Source organism: Mus musculus, chromosome X (genome assembly GCF_000001635.26).
Source record: "Mus musculus strain C57BL/6J chromosome X, GRCm38.p6 C57BL/6J".
NCBI classification, from domain to species: Eukaryota; Metazoa; Chordata; class Mammalia; order Rodentia; family Muridae; genus Mus; species Mus musculus.
This window is the reverse complement of record NC_000086.7, coordinates 102,233,217-102,252,536: the sequence shown is the minus strand read 5'-3', so window position 1 is coordinate 102,252,536 and position 19,320 is coordinate 102,233,217. Positions and strand designations below refer to the sequence as shown.

The 19,320-nt window shown below is 46.6% G+C and overlaps 1 protein-coding gene across 4 annotated transcripts; it reads left to right on the top strand.

Moving 5' to 3' along the window:
* Positions 1-355: 355 nt before the first annotated feature.
* Cited1 (Cbp/p300-interacting transactivator with Glu/Asp-rich carboxy-terminal domain 1) lies at positions 356-5,159 on the top strand. Of its 4 annotated transcripts, none has more exons than NM_001276466.1 (3): positions 356-503; positions 3,850-3,974; positions 4,529-5,159. In NM_001276466.1, exons 2-3 carry the CDS (start codon positions 3,915-3,917, stop codon positions 5,078-5,080), a joined length of 612 nt encoding a protein of 203 aa, NP_001263395.1. In that variant the 5' UTR covers positions 356-503; positions 3,850-3,914; the 3' UTR covers positions 5,081-5,159. The 4 variants fall into 4 exon arrangements, with proteins under 4 accessions (NP_001263395.1, NP_031735.1, NP_001263402.1 ...); NM_007709.4 differs by lacking the exon at positions 356-503 and adding an exon at positions 694-1,044; NM_001276473.1 differs by lacking the exon at positions 356-503 and adding an exon at positions 1,761-1,777.
* Positions 5,160-19,320: the final 14,161 nt, after the last annotated feature.

Below are 19,320 nucleotides of genomic sequence, written 5' to 3'. Positions count from 1 at the left end.
TTAGGTCAGAAAACAGACACTAACAGCTCTCCCTCGCCTCGGTAAAATTACTAAGTGGAATTTATTGGGCAAGTCCATGCAGGGTGGTGGGGAGAGCCCACGTCCCAGGTTCGGGCTGTCACTAGTTTTAGAAAAACAAGTATAGGCCAGAGCACTGGGCGAGAAGTGACCATAATCAGAGACCATCAGCCCCACCCCAGTAGCTGCGTCGTGCCCCCAGGGCTGAGGGACAGGAGGGGACGCACGCACTCTGTTCCCTAGCCCGCCCTTTGCTTTCACAAGATCCACGGTGACTGCACCAGCTCGAGCGCCTTTAAAGGGCCACACACGCCAGCCCGCCGCTATAAAATGTTCCCGGCGGCACAGCTGCAGAAGTGCGCTGCCGAGCTGCGGTGAGGAAGCTAGCTCCGCCCGGCTGCTCCTCCCACAACCTATCGGCGCGGGGCTGCTCCTGGCAGAGAGGACCAGACGCGAGGAAGGCACAGCACCCACTCGGGCCCTCCGTAAGTATCCAGTTCAGATTTTGCCACCAACTCGCCCACGAGCCAGGACATGTGCTAATAATGCTCTAAGCTGGTTATAAAGACGTGAAAATTGGGGGGAGAGGGAAAAAAGGGGGGAAAGGGGTCTGTCCTTCCTGGGATTCCTAGCCGAGGCCAGCCTGCTGCTGTGTGCTTGTGCGCCAGGGCTCTACGGGAGGCAGTGGGGGCTTAAGAGCCCGGTCCCCGCGCCGAGAACCAAGCGTGGTGGCTGTGATCGCCACCGCCCCGGAGTCCGGGCGCCGGAGCTGCGGGCCGGCAAGAGCGCGGGTCGGGGCAGCTCGGCGCTGCCCGGTGCGGTGCGGCGGCGCGGCGCGGCGCGGCGGTGCAGGCTTTTCCCAGGCGCCCTGGGGTCGCGTGGCCGCCCGTGCGGCTGGGGACTCTGAAGCGAGTGGCTAGCGGCGGCGGCGGCAGTGTGCGTGCCAAGGGGGCTCGGGGCTAGGTCGCTTCGTCCGTACCTCAGCTCCTGTGAGCTTTCCTCTCCCGGGCAAGCAGCTTCGCGGAGGTAAGCCGGGCCGCCCGGCAGGACGCTGGGCTGGGCAGCAGGGGCCGAGGGCACCGGAGGCGGCCAAGCTGGCCGCGGGGCTGGGGGACTTGTTTGCTGCCGGAGCTGCCGGGCAGAGGGGCGGCAGCCCGGGCCGGCCCGCGGGACGCGGAGCCCACTTGTCCGGAGAAACCCGCAGCACATCCACTCCGGCGCCCGCGCTTTCTCCGGCTCTGCTTCCCCGACTTTGCCAATACCCAGGACTGCATCAGGCCGCTCGGGGGCCGCACAAAGCTCTTGTTTCCTGGGGGGCTGGAAGCGAGAAGGGCTTCTGGCTGAACTCAGCCAAGCTGCGTGCTGCAAGTTGGAACATTCTGGCAACTTGCTTTCCCCACGCAGCACGACCCCCGTGCACACGCCCCTCTCGGGGGAAGCGGCCGCGCGGCGCCCAGCCTCTGCCTCACGGGGAGCCTGATCAGGGGCGGGACAGCTAGTCTGAACCATGCCACTTTTAACGTTGTGACCTTGGGTTAAGTTATCGCACCCACCTCGGCACCTCGAATCTTTGCTAGCCAGCTGCGAGCAGCGGCAGCAGCGGACGCTCCGAGGGCGCTCGGAAGTGTCTGTGAGGCGCGCGAGCCACTGCCGCTGGCGCCAAAGTGCGCCCCCGCGCGCGGAGACGCTGCGGGTCCCCAAAGTCGCGCTGACGCGGAGACCCCGTGCTTCGTCGCCTGTCTGCTTCTGAGCACCTGAGGTAAAGGACGCTTGGAGCCCTCCGGCACTGGTGCTCGCGCCTGGCGTGCCGGGCTCCGTTCGGCCAAGCCCGCCTCGGTGGCTCTCTCCGGGCGCGTCGAGGAGGCCCCGGCGAGCTGTCCGTAAACAAGGGGCCTTTAGTTTTAAGGTGGCGAGTCTAGCTGGGCTGCTTGGAGAGCGTGCAAGCCAAGCCGCAGTGCTGTTTGGACATTTAGATTTCTCAGTAGCAATGGAGGTGGAGTATACCGGTTGGTGCCATTTTAACTTTTGCTCTCGGGACAGGTTCGAGATGACCCCCCCCCACCTGCCGCGCTCTTCCCACCCCACCCCCCTTCTCTTTCCTCTTCTCACCCTCCAACAGCGTTGGCGAAGGCTTTCTCGGAGGGTAGCCAGGCGAGGCCGGGCGGCGGGAGGGAGGCAGGAGACGCGAGCCGCGGAGTCCGCACTTGTTGCGCCGCTTTTTTTTTTTTTTTTTTCCCCGCGGAGCCTCGCCGCTGCTCCGCGGTCACCACTTCGTGGCTCGGAGCAGACCCAGACATCCGTCAACCAAGTTTTTTCCCTCAAATGAACGGAAGGGTGGGGTAGGAGACAGAAACTGGGGTTGTTGGGTGGGGGTGGGGGGTATGCAATCGCCTCTTAGACGGACTCCGGAGCTTCCCGAGGGGTGCGGGCTGGCGCGCCACGAGGGAAATGTTACAAGAGCCTGCCCGGCGAGCCCACACCAGAACACACGCACTTTCCTCATATTTCCCCCGCCCCTTCTTGTTGCTCTTGGGTTTTTTTTTTTTTTCCTTTTTTAGTACACTGGGGTACGAGTAGCGCACGGGAGAAAGAAGATGGATAGGAAGATGAAGCGATGAGGAACTTGAAATAGTGGCAGGGCAGTGCTGGCCCTCCTGACGACGGTGCACCTTAGGCGCCCTTGTCTTGAGATAGATGGCTGAAATATCCTAGGGTTGCCTCTTCAGTCAAGCAGTGGTGCGGAACCCAGCAAGTGCCTCTCCCTTACCCCCACCCCCACCCCACCCCCGTGTTTTCTCTTTTGCTTCCATCCTTTTCCCCCCAGTAGGCTGATATCAAAAGGGGGAAAATAGGGGGATAATGGTAACTTTAGAAGCCAGCACATTCTTAATGACCACTGGGAGTAAGAAGGAGGGTAGAGTCCTAGCAAATTCTAGCCCCTTTGAGAAATGACTGTTGGGGTCCTTAATTTTCCCAGTTTGAGGAGGGTGTTTTGTTTTATCTTGCCCCCCCCCCTCGTTCCCTTATCTCTTTTGCACTTGGGCAAGAGAATCCATCCATGGCTTTAGTAGCCATCTGGGTAAGTTCAGGTATGACGACTTGGCCAATGGTTAGAAGAGGCCTGTGGCATAGGACTACTAGATGATGCTCTCCAAACTGCTGCTGTTGCTTCCCTGCTAAAACCCAGAGGATTTTCCCTCCAGGAAGAATCCTTTCTTCTCTCAGCCACACATGGGTGTGGCCTGGTTCTGGGTTCTGGGACACTTGTCCTAGGAAAGCCCAATCTAAGAATTGTCTTGTAGAAGCTTGAGATATGGAGGAACTGGGCTATCCCAGTTATGCTATGGGGTTCCTGCTGCCTTGGGGTCTCCAGAACACCCTGATCTTCTGTCTTTTTGTAGGCATGGCCCAAGACAGGGCTTTGGAGACTTACTACATCTTCCTTCTTCTAAATTCTCATTTTTTCCCAGTCCCACTGAAGACCTGGATGCTAGTGGTCCATTGCCATGGTATACTGCTTTCTCAGGAACATGCCTGCTCTCAGAACCAGAAACAAACAGTGTCACCCCTACCTCTGGACTCTGAAATAACCTGGATGAGGAAATGTCCATGTGTCCTCTCTTGGCATTGTGGGTCACTGTTAGACCCTGGCTGAATAGAACATGCCCCTGGCCCAGGACAGAGTGAAAGCTGTCTCTGCTCTTGGGCCCAGGTGCTCTCTGTTTTGAGTTTAACTCTATCAGCATCCTTGTGTAGCTGAATGGATTCACCCCGACTTGGAATTTTCTAGTTCTCCCTTCACCTTTATTATTTCTTCTCTTTTACTTGCAGACCAACAGGCCCAGCTGGCGGCATCAACTGCCACCGATTTATCGGACTTCTGCCCAGGCTCTGAAATGCCAACTATGTCGAGGCCTGCACTTGATGTCAAGGGTGGCACCACCTCTGGGAAGGAGGTGAGTTTTATCATTTTACAGATGGAGATACTAAGGCATGGAAAGATGGACTTTAGGGAAGGAGGTCACGCACCTGGCCTTCCTAGGTGTGGCCTATAGCCGCACTGCTTGACCAGAGAAGATACAGCAGGGCTTCGTCTGGGGAAAATGAGAATAACTTGTTCAAAAGTGGTTGAATCAAACTCACTAGGGGTGTTGAAAGAGACAGCAGGAAATGGGTCAAAGAAGCAGAATTGGAACAAGACCACTGTGATAAAGTGATTATAGTGAGGCTGAGAAGAGAGAAAACGGGGTGCCCTTTTTAGACAGGGGAGCACATGGAGTAGCAGGGGAGGGAGGCCCACTTCCAGTAATGTGGTCTCCAGTGCTACAGCTAAGGTCTAAACTTAGGAATCAGAACCACAATAGCAAAAGAAACCTAACTGTCCAGGGCTCTTCCTACCACCTACCCACTAACTCCAAATATAGAGCATTCAGGAGCATTCCAGATCCCCGTGAATTCCAAAGGAAAAGTCAGGAGGATGGCTACTATGGTATGCCTTTCTGTCTTCTAGGATGCCAACCAGGAGATGAACTCTCTGGCCTACTCCAACCTTGGAGTGAAGGATCGCAAGGCAGTGACTGTCCTGCACTACCCCGGGGTCACCGCAAATGGAGCCAAAGCCAACGGAGTTCCCACTAGCTCCTCTGGATCGACATCTCCAATAGGCTCTCCTACTGCCACCCCTTCTTCCAAACCCCCATCCTTCAACCTGCATCCTACCCCTCACCTGATGGCCAGCATGCAGCTTCAGAAGCTTAATAGCCAGTACCAAGGGGCTGCGGCTACTGCTGCTGCTGCCCTCACTGGTGCAGGCCTACCAGGGGAGGAAGAGCCCATGCAAAACTGGGTCACCGCCCCTCTGGTAGTGGGAGGGTCTCCGGGATCTGTCTCTCCTCCTGCTGGTGCCCAGAGCCCTGCTCTCATTGATTCTGACCCGGTGGATGAGGAGGTGCTGATGTCTCTGGTGGTTGAATTGGGGCTAGACCGAGCCAATGAGCTTCCCGAGCTGTGGCTGGGGCAGAATGAGTTTGATTTCACTGCAGATTTTCCCTCTGGCTGCTGATGGCAAGTGCCCCTAAAAAAATGAGGAAAAAAAGCCACCGATTCTGTTGTAAATAAAAGTTAACTTGCAAAGAGATAACTGCCTGGGTGTGTTCTTCATAGGGGGGTCTAAAGTTGGGGGCTGCAATTCTGAGGTTGCAAGAGCCTGAGGGGTGTGGGAGGGCTGGCCCAGATGGCCTCTGAACTTCTGCTACCACCACTGCCCTTATCTCCTCAAGAGTCCTGGTACTTAGCTTCAATTTTCTAAGACTCCACAAACACTGTCCTATTGAAGAAGACTGGCCACGGGAGCGTCTGGTGGCCAAGACACTCTAAGAAGACATGCGTCAAATATGTCTGCAGCTTCCTTGCCATCGGCACATCATTGGTACGTGGCATATGCTCCCAACTCTAAAAGCCAGCAATCCAGGGTTGCATCTATGGCTCAATAGTTAAAAGCACTTACTGCTTTTGCAGAGGACTGGGGTTCAGTTCCCAGCACCCACATGGTTGCTCACAACCATCTGTAATTCCAGTTCCAGGGATCTGACACCCTCTTCTTAGCTCCAGCATCAGAGATGCATGTGGTACACATATATACAGGCAAAACACATACACATAAGTCTTTTTTTTTTAAAGTCAACAATTCAACTGACCCATTTAGGACTATTCCTTTACCCTTTCTACAGCAGACAGGATCAAACATTCTACAACCAAGCATTCAGAGACTGTCAAACCCCTCAGACAACTCCTTATCCCTCCCCTCCAAGCCTAGAAGAGTCCAAGCTGGCCTGTATGCTCCCCAATTCCTACATCCTTGGCCTATTCTGTGTGAGGACATCCTGTTTGGGCTTGTCTCTCCAACTTAAAAAGTATAAATGAGGCCCAGCCTTGACAATTTCAATGATCAGAGATCTCTTGAGGCAGTGACTTCAAAAGCATGCCAAGTGGCAAGATATTAGCACTACCCCAGATCCTGGGTCATAATGCAGCCCTGGTATCATATATGGGCTAGAAACTGCAGCCCACATTCCAAACTCCTGAAGATGTTCTTTCGCGAACACTGAAAATTATTAGCCTCTGAGGAGCAACTTGAGGCTTGTCCCATAGTGAGCACAGTCAAGAGGCTTACTAATAAAGGCACTCATTGAATTCAACCCTCCCTGAGTACCTGCTCAAGGTCAAGCATTTTGCTAGACACTGGGAATATGAATTAGATAAGGTTTGTGCCTTTGAGTGTGTTTCCCATCTCAGAAAGAAGGGCACAAACCAGTATTCTCCAGAACACAGGGGACAGTGTTATCTGATCCCTGAAAAAGAAATAGCTCTATCTACCTGGGATGCTTGGGTAAGGTGTTCTAGTATTGAACTGTTATTTGCACATATCACAAGTAATAAATACACAATATGATCTCATTATTAAAAAAAAAAGTAGAGGGGCTAGGGAATGTGGCTTAAGGTAGAACACTTGCTTAGCATGCATGAGTTCCTGCGTTCCAGTCCCAAAATGGAATGGTGCAAAAATCAAAGCACCAGTTAAGAAGTAGAAATTTGGGTTGGGCAGAAACAGGAAGATCTCTGTAAGCTGGAGGCCAGTCTGGTATACATAGCAAGTCCCAATCCACCCAGGGCTACACAGTGAGAGCCTATCTCAAAAAAGAAAAGAAAAGAAAAGAAAAGAAAAGAAAAGAAAAGAAAAGAAAAGAAAAGAAAAGAAAAGAAAAGAAAAGAAAAGAAAAGAAAAGAAAAGAGAAAAGAAAGAAAGAAGGGAGGGAGGAGAGAGAGAGAGAGTTCAGATCCAGTTATACAGTTAAAGAACCCTTTGTCCAACTCTTCCTTAGTCCTGGCTGCCTCTGATTCTCCACAGAAATAATTGTTTATCTATTCCTGGTTCATCCTTGCCAACCTTGTTTTGTCCTTTAAAAAACTGTTTTTGTCTGTCTGTTTGTTTGTTTGTTTGTTTGTTTGAATACAACTTAGCAGGGTCTGGTTAGGAGCTCTTGAAAAGGCACAGCTTTGATTCCTAGCATTCACATAGCACCTCGCAACCAACTGTAATTCCAGACCCATGATTTGATTCCCTTTTGTCTTCCTTGGGCAGCAGGCAGGCAGGCAGGCAAAAACACCCATACACATAAAATACATAGATTTTAAAATAAGCTACTGGTAGCACAGGAGCAGCATGTAGGTACAGGGCAGGGTCTGGTGCAGTATTAGACAGAAACCTAAAACCGGGATGGTCCCTGGGTCCCTTTCTGCTGAAACCTTTGAAAAACATGAGTCTGGCCAGAATTTGTACCTGTTCCCTAGTTTGTTCCCCCTTGATCTCTGAGCCTTGGGCTTCTTAGGATGACCGTAATGAAGAGAGATCTGAGTATGGGATCAGTACTTGAAAATCTAAAAACTGTGGAGGTGAATGAAGTCCAAGGGCAGAAGACAAATGTCTCAGCTCAAAAAGAAGCCAGGGAGGTGGTATGTGCCTTTAATCCTAGCACTCAGGAGGCAAAGGCAGGTGGGTCTCCAGGTTCAAGGCCATCCTGGTCTACATAGTAAGTTCCAGGACAGCAGGAACTACACAAAGAAACCCTGTCTCAAAAGAAGAAGAGAAGGAGGAAGAGGAGGAAGAGGAGGAGGAAAGGAAGAAAACTTTTTTCTCTCTCTCTCTCTCACACACACACACACACACAGAGAGAGAGAGAGAGAGAGAGAGAGAGAGAGAGTCACATTCACCTTTCTTCCTCCTAGTTGTGCTACTGAAGCACTCAACAACAGATCAGATGATGCCGAGTCATACAGTCATTACTCATTATTTAAATGCCAGTCTCTCCTAGCCACATGCAGAAATGAAAGTTTACTAGCTATCTGGGCATCCTTAGCTCCACTGAAGTTACCATCACACCTAGAGAAGGTACTTCTGCAAGGAAGAGAGCAACCCTGCCTCCTGGTGTCAGCAGCCAGGAAATGTGATCACCTGAGCAGGCTTTCTGAGAGCCTGGTCTACTGGGGAGGATAAGGACAGCATGTACAAGAAAGGGCACAGTGGACGACAGTTGTGCAAATCTCCATAACTACCTAGCTCTTTCATTATCAGCCCTCTTCACAGATGGATCCCTTCATTTATTATGGTACCATGAAGTTCCAGAAAGGCAAATTCCAGCCAGGGTCTTCTAGCTTAGGCTCTGCTGCATACAGGTAAGGAACACTGCCTGCTGACAAGGACCCCTAAGCCCAGAACAGATGAGAACAGGTAGCAACGTCCCCAAGAGCCCAGTGGCTATCTTGTTCCCTAGGGATAAACTAGAGAGACCCTGTGCCCACTTGAAAGGAACTCACAGTTCCCAGGCAGTCATGGCCTTGGAGAATGAATTGGACTTGCACGTGGCAGCCAAACTGGGAGAGGTGGGAACACAGCCTCCAATCAGAGGGACAAGTGGAACATTACCAAGAAGATAGAACAGGGTCTGCTGGAAACCAGAACAAAACACCAGAAAAACACAATCTTGAAATGAGAAGGCCTTTTCAAGGACACAAAGCTAAGGAAAACATTGATATATTTAACTACATTGTTTAGCTGCATTTTTGTGGGGGGTTGGTTTTGGTTTTCTGAGGCAGGGTCTCACGCTCCAGCTCCACCTAGCCTTGAACTCACTATGCACTCTGCAGGCCAGGCTGGCCTTGGATTCATGGTAAACCTGCTTCACCCTTTCAAGTATTGGAACTGTAGGCATATACTACCACCTCAATATTTAACTGCATTTTAATCACTGTATGGACACTATCCTCTAATCCCAGCACTGTAGAGGTAGAAACAGGAGGACCACATGTTCAAGTCCAGCCTGGGCTACATAAAAAGACAAAATTTTGAAAAAAATCTTCATAGTAAAACACACACACACACACACACACACACACACACACACACACACACACACACCATGAAAGCCAGGCATGGTAGTGCACACCTTTTAATTTCAGTACTCTGGAGGAAAACGTAGGCAGATCTCTGTGATTTCAAGGTCACCCTGGTATACATAGTGAGTTCCAGGCCTGCCAGAGCTAAACAGTAGGCCTCTGTTTAAAAACCAACAAAATAGGGCTGGGGACAGATGGCTCAGCAGTTAAGAGCACTGAGTCCTGAGTTCAATTCCCATCAACCACATGGTGGCTCACAACCATCTGTAATGAGTTCTGATGCCCTCCTCTGGCATGCAGGTATACATGCAAAGAGAGTACTCATATACATTAAATAAATAAATAAGTCTTTTTTAGAGTAAATAAATAAATAAATAAATAAATAAATAAATAAATAAAAGCAATCTCATCCAGGTATGGTGGTACACACCAGTACTTGGGAGGTAGAAGCAGTCAGATCTCTGTGGTTTACAGGCCAGTCTGGTGTACAGAGCAAGTTCTAGGCTAGCCAGGGTTTCACATTGAGACCTAGTATCAAAAAATACTCATCATAAACAAAGCCAAAGCCAAAAGGTAACCCATATGGGGTTGGAGAAATGGCTCGGTGGTTAAAAGCACTCACTGTTCTTTGAAGACCAGGATTTAGTTCCCAGCACCCGCATCAGGCAGCTCACAACTACCTGTAATTTCAATTTTAGGGGTTCCAACACCCTCTGGTTTTCAAAGACACCTGCACATATACAGTGCACATAAACTCATGCAGGCACACACACACATATACATAAATACAAATCATAAACATTTTAAAAAATAGCCAATATACTAGGAAGTATCTACAACTTACAGAAAGTCTGAACACAATGCCTAGGCATAAGTAAGGAACCGCTAGGCCACTAGCCCAATATAAAACCAGGCAATAGCAACAGACAGTTCACAACAATAAAACTCAGAAAAGAGATTTGGGGTTTTGTTTCAGGGAGAGGTGCATTTTTTTTTTTAGTGTTAAGAATCAAACCCAGGGTCTCATACTTGCTACATGTGTTCCATATGCTGCCTCTGAGCCATACCTCCAGCCCTTAAAATACTAAATAATTAATTTTTAATTTTTTCATAAACATTTTATTATATTTTTCTCTGTACCAGATTCCCTATCATGACTTCATGTTACTCCTCTTTCTTAAAAAACAAACAAACAAACAAAACCCGAGCCGGGTGTGGTGGCACACGCCTTTAGTCCCAGTACTTGGGAGGCAGGCAGATTTCTGAGTTCAAGGGCAGCCTGGTCTACAAAGTGAGTTCCAGGACAGCCAGGGCTACACAGAGAAACCCTGTCTCGAAAAACAAACAAACAAACAAACAAACAAATAAAAACCAAAGAAACAAACACACAAGGAAAAAAACCACTATGGAATCCATTTCTGTGTTGTCAAACTACTCTGAGCATAAAACTTCTGCCCTCGTGTGTGGTTTGATGTACCCAGTGCCACCACAATGTGGAGATAAAACTGATTTTCCCTCTCCTAACAGTGATTGATTGCAAATAGTTTCATTGTTAGGGATAGGACTTTGTGGCCACTTCTCTTTCTCCATGCTTGGATTTTGTCTGGCTTGAACCTGTGCCGGTCTTGTGCATGCTTGTGCAGTCTCTGTGAGTTCATATATGCATCACCCTGCTGTGTCTGAAAAATGCTGGTTCTTTGGAGTCATCTACCAACTCTTGGGTTTAAAATCTTTCTGCTCCCTCTTCTGCATAGATCCCTGAGCCTTGAGGGAAGGGCTTTGATAAAGACATCCCATTCAGTACCGAGTACTCCAAAGTCTCTCACTCTCTATACTTTGTCTAGTTGTGGATCTGTACTGACTTCCATCTACTACAAGAAGTTTCTTTGACGAGGGCTGAGCAATGCACTGGGCTGGGTCCCTAGGAAATGTGGTGGTTGTGGGGTCCCTGGGAAGGAGTAGGTCTGAGTTAGTGGGAAGTCACAAAAAGGAATCTATTTGTCTCTCTATGTAGCCCTGGCTGTCCTGGGACTTTTATGTACACCAGGCAGATCCACCTGTCTCTGCTCCCAAATGCTGGAATTAAAAAGCATGCACCACCACACCTATTTCTAAAACACTTTTTGTTTGCTTGGCTGGTTGAGACAAAGTATGTAACACTGGCTGGCCTGGAACTCACAATGTAGGTCAGGCAAGCCTTGAACTCAATGTTCCTCCTGAATCTGCCTCCCAAGTGCTGAGATTAAAGGTGTGCATCACCACAAGTGACTAAAACAGTTTTGTTTGCTTTGTTTCTCAGGATTTTGATTTTATTATAGATATATAAGTATAGGTGCTTTGCTTGTATGTCTCTGTGTGTACCATATGCTTGCCTGGCACTCCCACAGACCAGAAAAAGGTATTGGGTCCCTTTGAACTGGAGTTGGTCTTGAGAACTAAACTTAGATCTTCTGCAAGAGCAGCTAGCACTTTTAGCCAATAAGCCATATCTCCAGTCCTCTAAACGTTTTAATACATAGCAAGAGTTCCTGACTTCAGTTAAATGCAATTTTAAACTACACTGGAACTTCTGGCTCTAGAATAAGATGATATAAACTCACTTTCCCCTGTTTCTCTCCATGAAGTTCAGTTCTATGTCCTAGACAGAAAATAAAAAAATAAAAATAGACTAGATAAGGACTCCAAGACTTGAGGAGCAGCAATGTTTATCTCCCACAGACCAATAGATACCCCTAGACTGAGTGACAAGAGCAGAAAAACAGGGCTTGCAAGGTGGCTTAGCGGTTAAGAGCACTGACTGCTCTTCCGAAGGTCCTGAGTTCAAATCCCAGCAACCACATGGTGGCTCATAACCAACCACCTGTAATGAGATCTGATGCCCTCTTCTGGCATGTCTGAAGACACCTACAGTGTACTTATATATAATAATAAATAAATCTTTTTTTAAAAAAAAAAAGAACAGAAAAACAGGGATACTGGAAGTGATGGTATGTTTTTTTATAAGCAAGAGACTGGGAAAAGAGCAGGTGTCTAGCAGGAAGACCCAAGCCTTGCTCCACAGCATAAGCTCCAGCAGGTGGTCTTGGGTGGTCTTGGGCTTTGCAGCATCAAAGTTCCAAGCTGTCTCCATCCCTGTCTAGAGTAGAGCCTCCATCAGGGAGCCACGTTTTACTGTAGCAGAAATAGCCTTGCACTCAGCAGCATAAGGAGACCCTAGTGAAGCTAGTTGCTCACCCCCAGAAAGTTACCCAGCAAAATCAGGCAGCTCAGAGCTTGAAAGGCCTTCTGTTTCTGTAAATAGAACCATCAAAGTCTAGAACAGGAGTCCCAGGAAAAGCAGAAGAATGAAGCAGCATAAAGTAACATTGCAAGACTCAGAAAATGAAACTGTTGTTGGGACCACAGCCCACAAAAGCAGACCAGCACCTACATGCTGCACCTAAATAAACATGATGACCACATGTTGAAATAAGAGATTTATTCTCAAAATATATTTTACGTTATATATGGCTGTTCTGTCTACATGTATACCATAGGCATGCCTGGTGCTAGAAGATGTCATGATAGGGCAATGGGTCCCCTGGAACTGGATTTAGGATAGCTGTAGATCACCATATGAAGGCTGGGAACTGACCCTGGATCATCTGCAAGAGCAACAAGTGCTGCAATCTCCTGAATCAAGGTCAAAATATACCAAACATGGGATGGAGAGATGGCTCAGCAGTTGTGAGTGCTTACTACACTTCTAGAGAACAGAGTTCAATCCGAAGAACCCACATAATATGGCACACAAACGCCTATAACTCTAGCTCCAGAGAGATCTGACACCTCTGGCTTCAGAGAACACTTGCACTTGCATGAGCAAACACACACACACACACACACACACACACACACACACTAATTATTCTTGGCTAGGTGTTGGTGACACATGCCTTTAATCCCAGAAGTTGGGAGGCAGAAACAGATGGATCTCTGTGAGTTTGAGGCCAGAGTGGTCTACAGAGCAAGTTCTAGGACAGCCAGGACTGTTATACAAAGAAACCCTGTCTCAATAAAATGAAATGATGGTGATGATGGTGGTGATGGTGATGATGGTAATAATAACATTTTTTTTAAAGTTTACAAAAGAGCTACCTAACATAACTGAACTGTCCAAGATGCTCATGGAAAACAACTCATCTTAAGGAGCCTGGCAAATTACAACTGGTGCAAGATAAGCCAGGGAACTGTCACCTACATGAAGATGAGTCCAACAAAACCTTTACAAAATCACTAAAACATTACTGTGCCTGGGGTTGGGGGTGGCACAGCAGCCCAGCACTTGCCTTGCATGTAGGAGGCCCTGGGTTCAATCCCCAATCCTGACATTTTAAAAATCAATAAATGTACAGGCCTGGAATCCCAGCTCCTGGGAGGGGTGGAGGTCAGACCAATTTTCAGAAGATTGAAAATTGAAGGCCTGCCAGGCTATAGAGTGACTTCAAGCATGGATAATTCACTGAGACGTCATTTTTGCAGTATTGGGAATTTGGGGCAAGTGCTTTACCACCAAGCTGGAGCCTTGAACTTTAAAAAAAATATTTTTAAATGACAAAAAGAAAAATCTCAGCAAAGAAATATGAGAGATGCTTTCGAAGCTAAAAGCACATCCTGTTCTCCTAGAGAGCCCGACTTCAAGTCCAGCTCACAACTGCCTGGCTATGCAGCTCCAGAGAATCTGACACCATCTTCTGGCCTCTAGAAGTACCATCACATAGGCACGCATGCACACACACATCACATAGGAACGCATGCACACACACACATACACACACACACCTTTTAAAAGCTAAACTTTCAAAGATCATTCATACATTACATAGGCACACATGAACACACATACACATACACACATCTTTTAAAAGCTAAACTTTCAAAGATCATTGGACAGACTCAGTAGTAGATGCAAATTATATAGGTACAATATATTATATGATAATACTTATGCCAACCACTAAAAACACTACACATAGCATATGTGTGGGTATAAAAAGGAAAGCCTTCAACACAGCAAAGGAAGGAGTCAACAGAATGAAGTGACAGCCTTCAGAAAGGGAGAAAATCATTGCCACATCCGTATCCAACATGGGATTACCATTTAGAATGCAAAAACAGTTTTAAAAAGTAAACACCATGGTCTGGAGAGATGGCTCAGTGGTTGAGAGCACTGACTGTTCTTCCAGAGGTCCTGAGTCAATTCCCAGCAACCACATGGTGGCTCACAACCATCTGTAATAGAGCTGATGCCCTCTTCTGGCCTGCAGACATGCATGCAGGCAGAATGTTGTATACATAATAAATAAGTAAATCTTTTTTAAAAAAATTAAACACCAAGGTGGGTTTGGTGATCCCAGCGCTTGGGCAGCACAGGCAGTAGGAGCAGGGTAGTGGTGGGGTTAAAGGCTTAGTGAGTTAGTTGTAGGCCAGCCTGAGCTACAGAGTGAGAACCTGTCTCAAAACAACATAGAAACAAAGAATACACAAGCGGCTGCAGAGATGGTTCAGCTGCAGAGATGGCTCCGTGGCACTGGCTGGTCTTTCAGACAACCCACATGGCAGCTCATAACCATGTAACTTCAGTGGATCTGATACCCTCCTCTGAGCTCCTTCTACACAAGGCACACACATGATACATGTCTGTGTGTAGGTAAAACACCCACACACATAAAATTTAAAAATATATTTTAAAACACATGAAATAAAGATACATAAATAAAAACAATTTTTAAACATATAAAGCAACAAATATTGGTAAATGTGAATTAGTGCAGCCACTGTAGAACTCAACATTGCAATTCTTCAAAAACACAAAACTATGGCTGGGAGGGCAGCTCAGTGGGTAGTGATTGCCTAGCATCCTGAGACACTGGCTTCAGGCTCCACTGCTGCAGAAAACTAAGGGTGGTGGCATGCTCCTTTATTCCCAGAACTCAGTATTTGGAGATAGGCAGATGAAGGGTTCAGATCATCCTTGCCTACACCTCAACTTCAAGGCCAGTCTGAGCTCTAAGAAACTCTTCTTCAAAAGAAACAGACAAAAGGATCCAGAAAAAGACTTGGGAATGTACATTCGCGTAAGGTCTGGGGAGTGAACCCACAACAACAATAACAACAACAACAACAACAACACACACACACACATACCAGGCAAAAAGAAGGAAATACTAGAGATAGGAGCAGAAATCAGTGAAATTGAAAGCAAGAAAACAATAAAGAAAAATCAATGAAGCCAAAGTTGCTTCTCAAAAAAAAAAAAAGGATCGATAAAATTGACTAAACTCTATCAAGACTGATAGAGATAAAAGGATAGACAACATAAATTAGCAATATCAGAAATGAGCAAGAGCATCACTACCGATCCTACAGCCATTATTAACAGAGGAACGAGAAAACAGCATGGCATGATGTGTATGTGTGCCACCACTTAAAAGAAATGCAGCAACATCTCAGAACTCACAAGCCACTGAAACTCTGCCAAGGTGAATAGAAAATCTGAGTATTCCCATAACCATTGAAGAAACAGAATTAAAGAACTTCTGGAAAAGATACTTCTCCAGAGAATTCTAGAAGAGTTTGTTAAATATTTGAAGAAGGATTAACAGTATTGACACTAGCTTTACTTCAAGAGCTGGGATTACAGGCATGGGCCACCATGCTTAGGGGTTTTGCTTCATGTGTATCTCTCTGTGTGTATGTTTGGATTTGTTTTTTGAGGTCTTTTTACTTTTTAAATGATTATTTTACATATATGCCTGTATGTACGTTTGTGCATCACTTGCATGTCTGGTGCCCACAGAATCCTGAGAGAGTGTCAGATCCTCTGGGACTGGAATTAGATAATTTTGAGTCACCATGTGAGTACTAGGAATTGAACCAGAATCCTCTGGAAGAACATCCAGTGCTCTTAACCTCTGACTACCTCTTTAACATTCCCTTACTTGATTTTTGATGTAGAAATTTAGATTACTGATATCTCTCTCTCTCTCTCTCTCTCTCTCTCTCTCGCTCGCTCGCTCTCTCTGGGCTTTTTTTTTTTTTTTTGAAAGATGAGGTGATAAGGTCACTTCCCAAGTATTACCCTGATCCTGATTCCTGACAAAGTCTACATATAGAACAAGGAAACAGAAGACCAAAATATTTCCTGAGCCAGGTGTGGTGGCTCACGACCACAGGTAAAGCACTTGAGAGACAGAGACAAGCAGATCTTGGTGAGTTTGAAGCCAGATGGTCTAAGTATTTGAGTTCTAGGACAACCAGATCTATACTGTGAGACCTCATCTTGGGAATATTTCTTGAACTTAAATGAAACATTCTAAACAAAAATTAAGAAGACCAATCGAACAACACATAACAGGAACCCTACACTATGACCCAGTGGGGCTTATTTTGGAATGTAAAACTGGTTCAACAGTCAAAGTTCAATCAAGTGCTGTAAATGCTGGTATACTCTGGGATCCAGCAGTTGGGAGATTGAAGCATCTGAAATTCTAGGCCAGCCTGGGCTACATAGCAGCAACTATTTCCTAAAAACAAAACAAAACAACAGCAACAACAACAACAACCTCACTCAGAACTACACATGTAGGTTAGCCCAGCCACTCAGGAGGCAGAACGCCACTCCAGCTCAGAACAAGCCTCAACAGAGGTACAGAGTGAGGCCTTGCCTCAAAAAATAGCAAATAAAAGACATGCTAGGCTTGGTGGCACATGCCTTTGATCCCAGCACTAGGGAGGCAGAGACCAGTAGAGCTCTGTGAATTTGAGGCCAGCATGGTCTACATAGCAAGTTCCATGACAGCCTGGGATACATGGTGAGACCCTGTCTAAAAAAGAGGAAGAAGGGGGCTAGAGAGCTGGCTCAGCAGTTAAAAGCACTTGATGCTCTTGCAGACGACTCAAGTTTGGTTCCCAGCACCCACATATTGGCATATAACCATTTGTAACTTCAGTTTCAGGGGATCTGACACCTTCTTCTGGTCTCTGAGAGTACCAGGCACATACACAGTACACATACATATGTGCAGACAAACACTTTTTTTTGCTATGTCCATTTTTTCTGAGAGTTTTTTTTATCAGATATTTTCTTTATTTACATTTCAAATGTAATAAAACCTGGTTTCCCCTCCAAAAAACCCCTATCACCTCCCCCTCCCCCTGCTCACCAACCTACCCACTCCCTCTTCCTGGTCCTGGCATTCCCCTACACTGGGGCATAGAACCTTCACAGGACCAAGGGTCTCTCCTCCCATTGATGACTGACTAGGCCATTCTCTGCTACATATGCAGCTGGAGCCATGAGTCCCACCATGTGTACTCTTTGGTTGGTGAGCTCTGGGGATGCTGGTTGGTTCAAATTGTTGTTGCAGGCAAGCACTTAAATGCATAAAATTACAAGTAAGTGAGTAAAAAAGTCTTAAAAGAAAAGAAGAGGGAAAAAACATAGAAAGGAAGGGGGTCAGGAAGGGAAATGGTAGAGCTGGGCATGTGACCTCAGTGGTAGAACACTTGTCTAACATTGGCATAGCCCTGGGTACCAACCCTATCATGTCAGACAAACAAACTCTAAGAGCATCCTCCTTAATGGAGATCAATTAAATGCTTTCCCTCAAGGCTACAATCTGCCTGTCTGTTTGAAGCAGTTTTGCTTTGTGCATGGCCCAAAGTCCCTGTGCAGAGTCACTGGTCTTCTGCTTACAGCAACCCTGCCTCAACATCCTGCCTCGGCTCCTCAAGTGCCGGGATTATAGCTGTGCACCAGCACACTCGGCTTTTTATTGTTCGTGTTTGTCTGAAACAGGATGTTGCTATGTAGCTCAGGCAATCCTTTAGACATGAACCACTCAGCATCTTTGTTCTTAATTTGTTATTTATTTATATGTATTCACATGTATACATGTATATAGACACTTGCATGGGCTACAAGAAGGCCTATGATCCCCTGGAGCTGGAATTGCAGGTGGATGTGAGCCATCTGACTTGGGTGGTGAGAACAAGACTCCAATTCTCAGCTGAGCAAACTCTCCATCACTCACCATTCTTATACAAGGTAGCACTGTAAGTCACAGCCCCTGTAGTAAAGCAAGAAAAGCAATAAAAAGCATGCCAGTCAGAAAGAGAATGATCTCTAAAAGTTCTGAATGTGATGGCCTATGTAGAAAACCCCCAAGGAATCTACAAAATACTCACAAACCAACACCCCAAAGCAGTCATATCAAGATACAAGACAGGGCTGGTGAGATGGCTCAGCGGGTAAGAGCACCCCGACTGCTCTTCCGAAGGTCTGGAGTTCAAATCCCAGCAACCACATGGTGGCTCACAACCACCCATAATGAGATCTGACTCCCTCTTCTGGAGTGTCTGAAGACAGCTACAGTGTACTTACATATAATGAATAAATAAATAAAATTAAAAAAAAACCTTCTATCTCAATTAAAAAAAAAGACACAAGACAGTAAAATTTAAAACATGATACCATTCATCACTACTGCATCTATTATTTATTTATTTATTTATTTATTTATTTATAAAATCAGAGGCACTTGGTGGTATAGCTCAGTTGATAGAGTTATCACATAGCATGTATGAAGCCCTAGGTTCCAGTAGCCTACAGACTGGGGGTCATGACACGTACCTATAACCCCTGCAGTTGGGAGGTGGAGCAGGAAAATTAGGAGTTCAAGACCATCATCTACATAAGGAGCTAGAGGTCAGCTTAGGGTACATCAAAGTCTGTCTCAAAATTAATTAATGAGTTAAATTAAATCTGGTCAGTATCTAAGTGCTAAAAATTAGAAAATGCTGATGGAAGATCAGAAAGAAAAAAGAATCCATAGATTTCATGACATTTCTATAATGATCTCTTTGTAGGTTAGCATTTTAAAATTGACATGGTAAATCCCAGCACTGGGGAGGCAGAGACAGGAGAATCTCTAAGCTAGTGGCCAGCATGCTCTACATGGCAAGCACCCCCAAATTTCCATGTGTAGTGGCACATGCCTTTAATACCTGCACTCAGGACACAGAGGCAGGTGATCTCTGTGAGTCCCAAGCCACACTGTTCTACATAATGACTTCTAGGCCAACCAGGGCTACATAATAGGACCCCTATCTTTAAAAAAGATTTACATGGAAGAAGAGAGAATAAAAATAAAACAGACAGGGGAACCACAGTAGCTAAAAGAATGAATGTGGTTAGAAGAAGAATGAAATGGATGAATTGCTATGATGGACAGTAAGGTTTTCCTCCAGAAATCCTGGAGGGAAGAGACACAGGAATCAATAGACAGAATGAAGAAACCAGAAATAGAG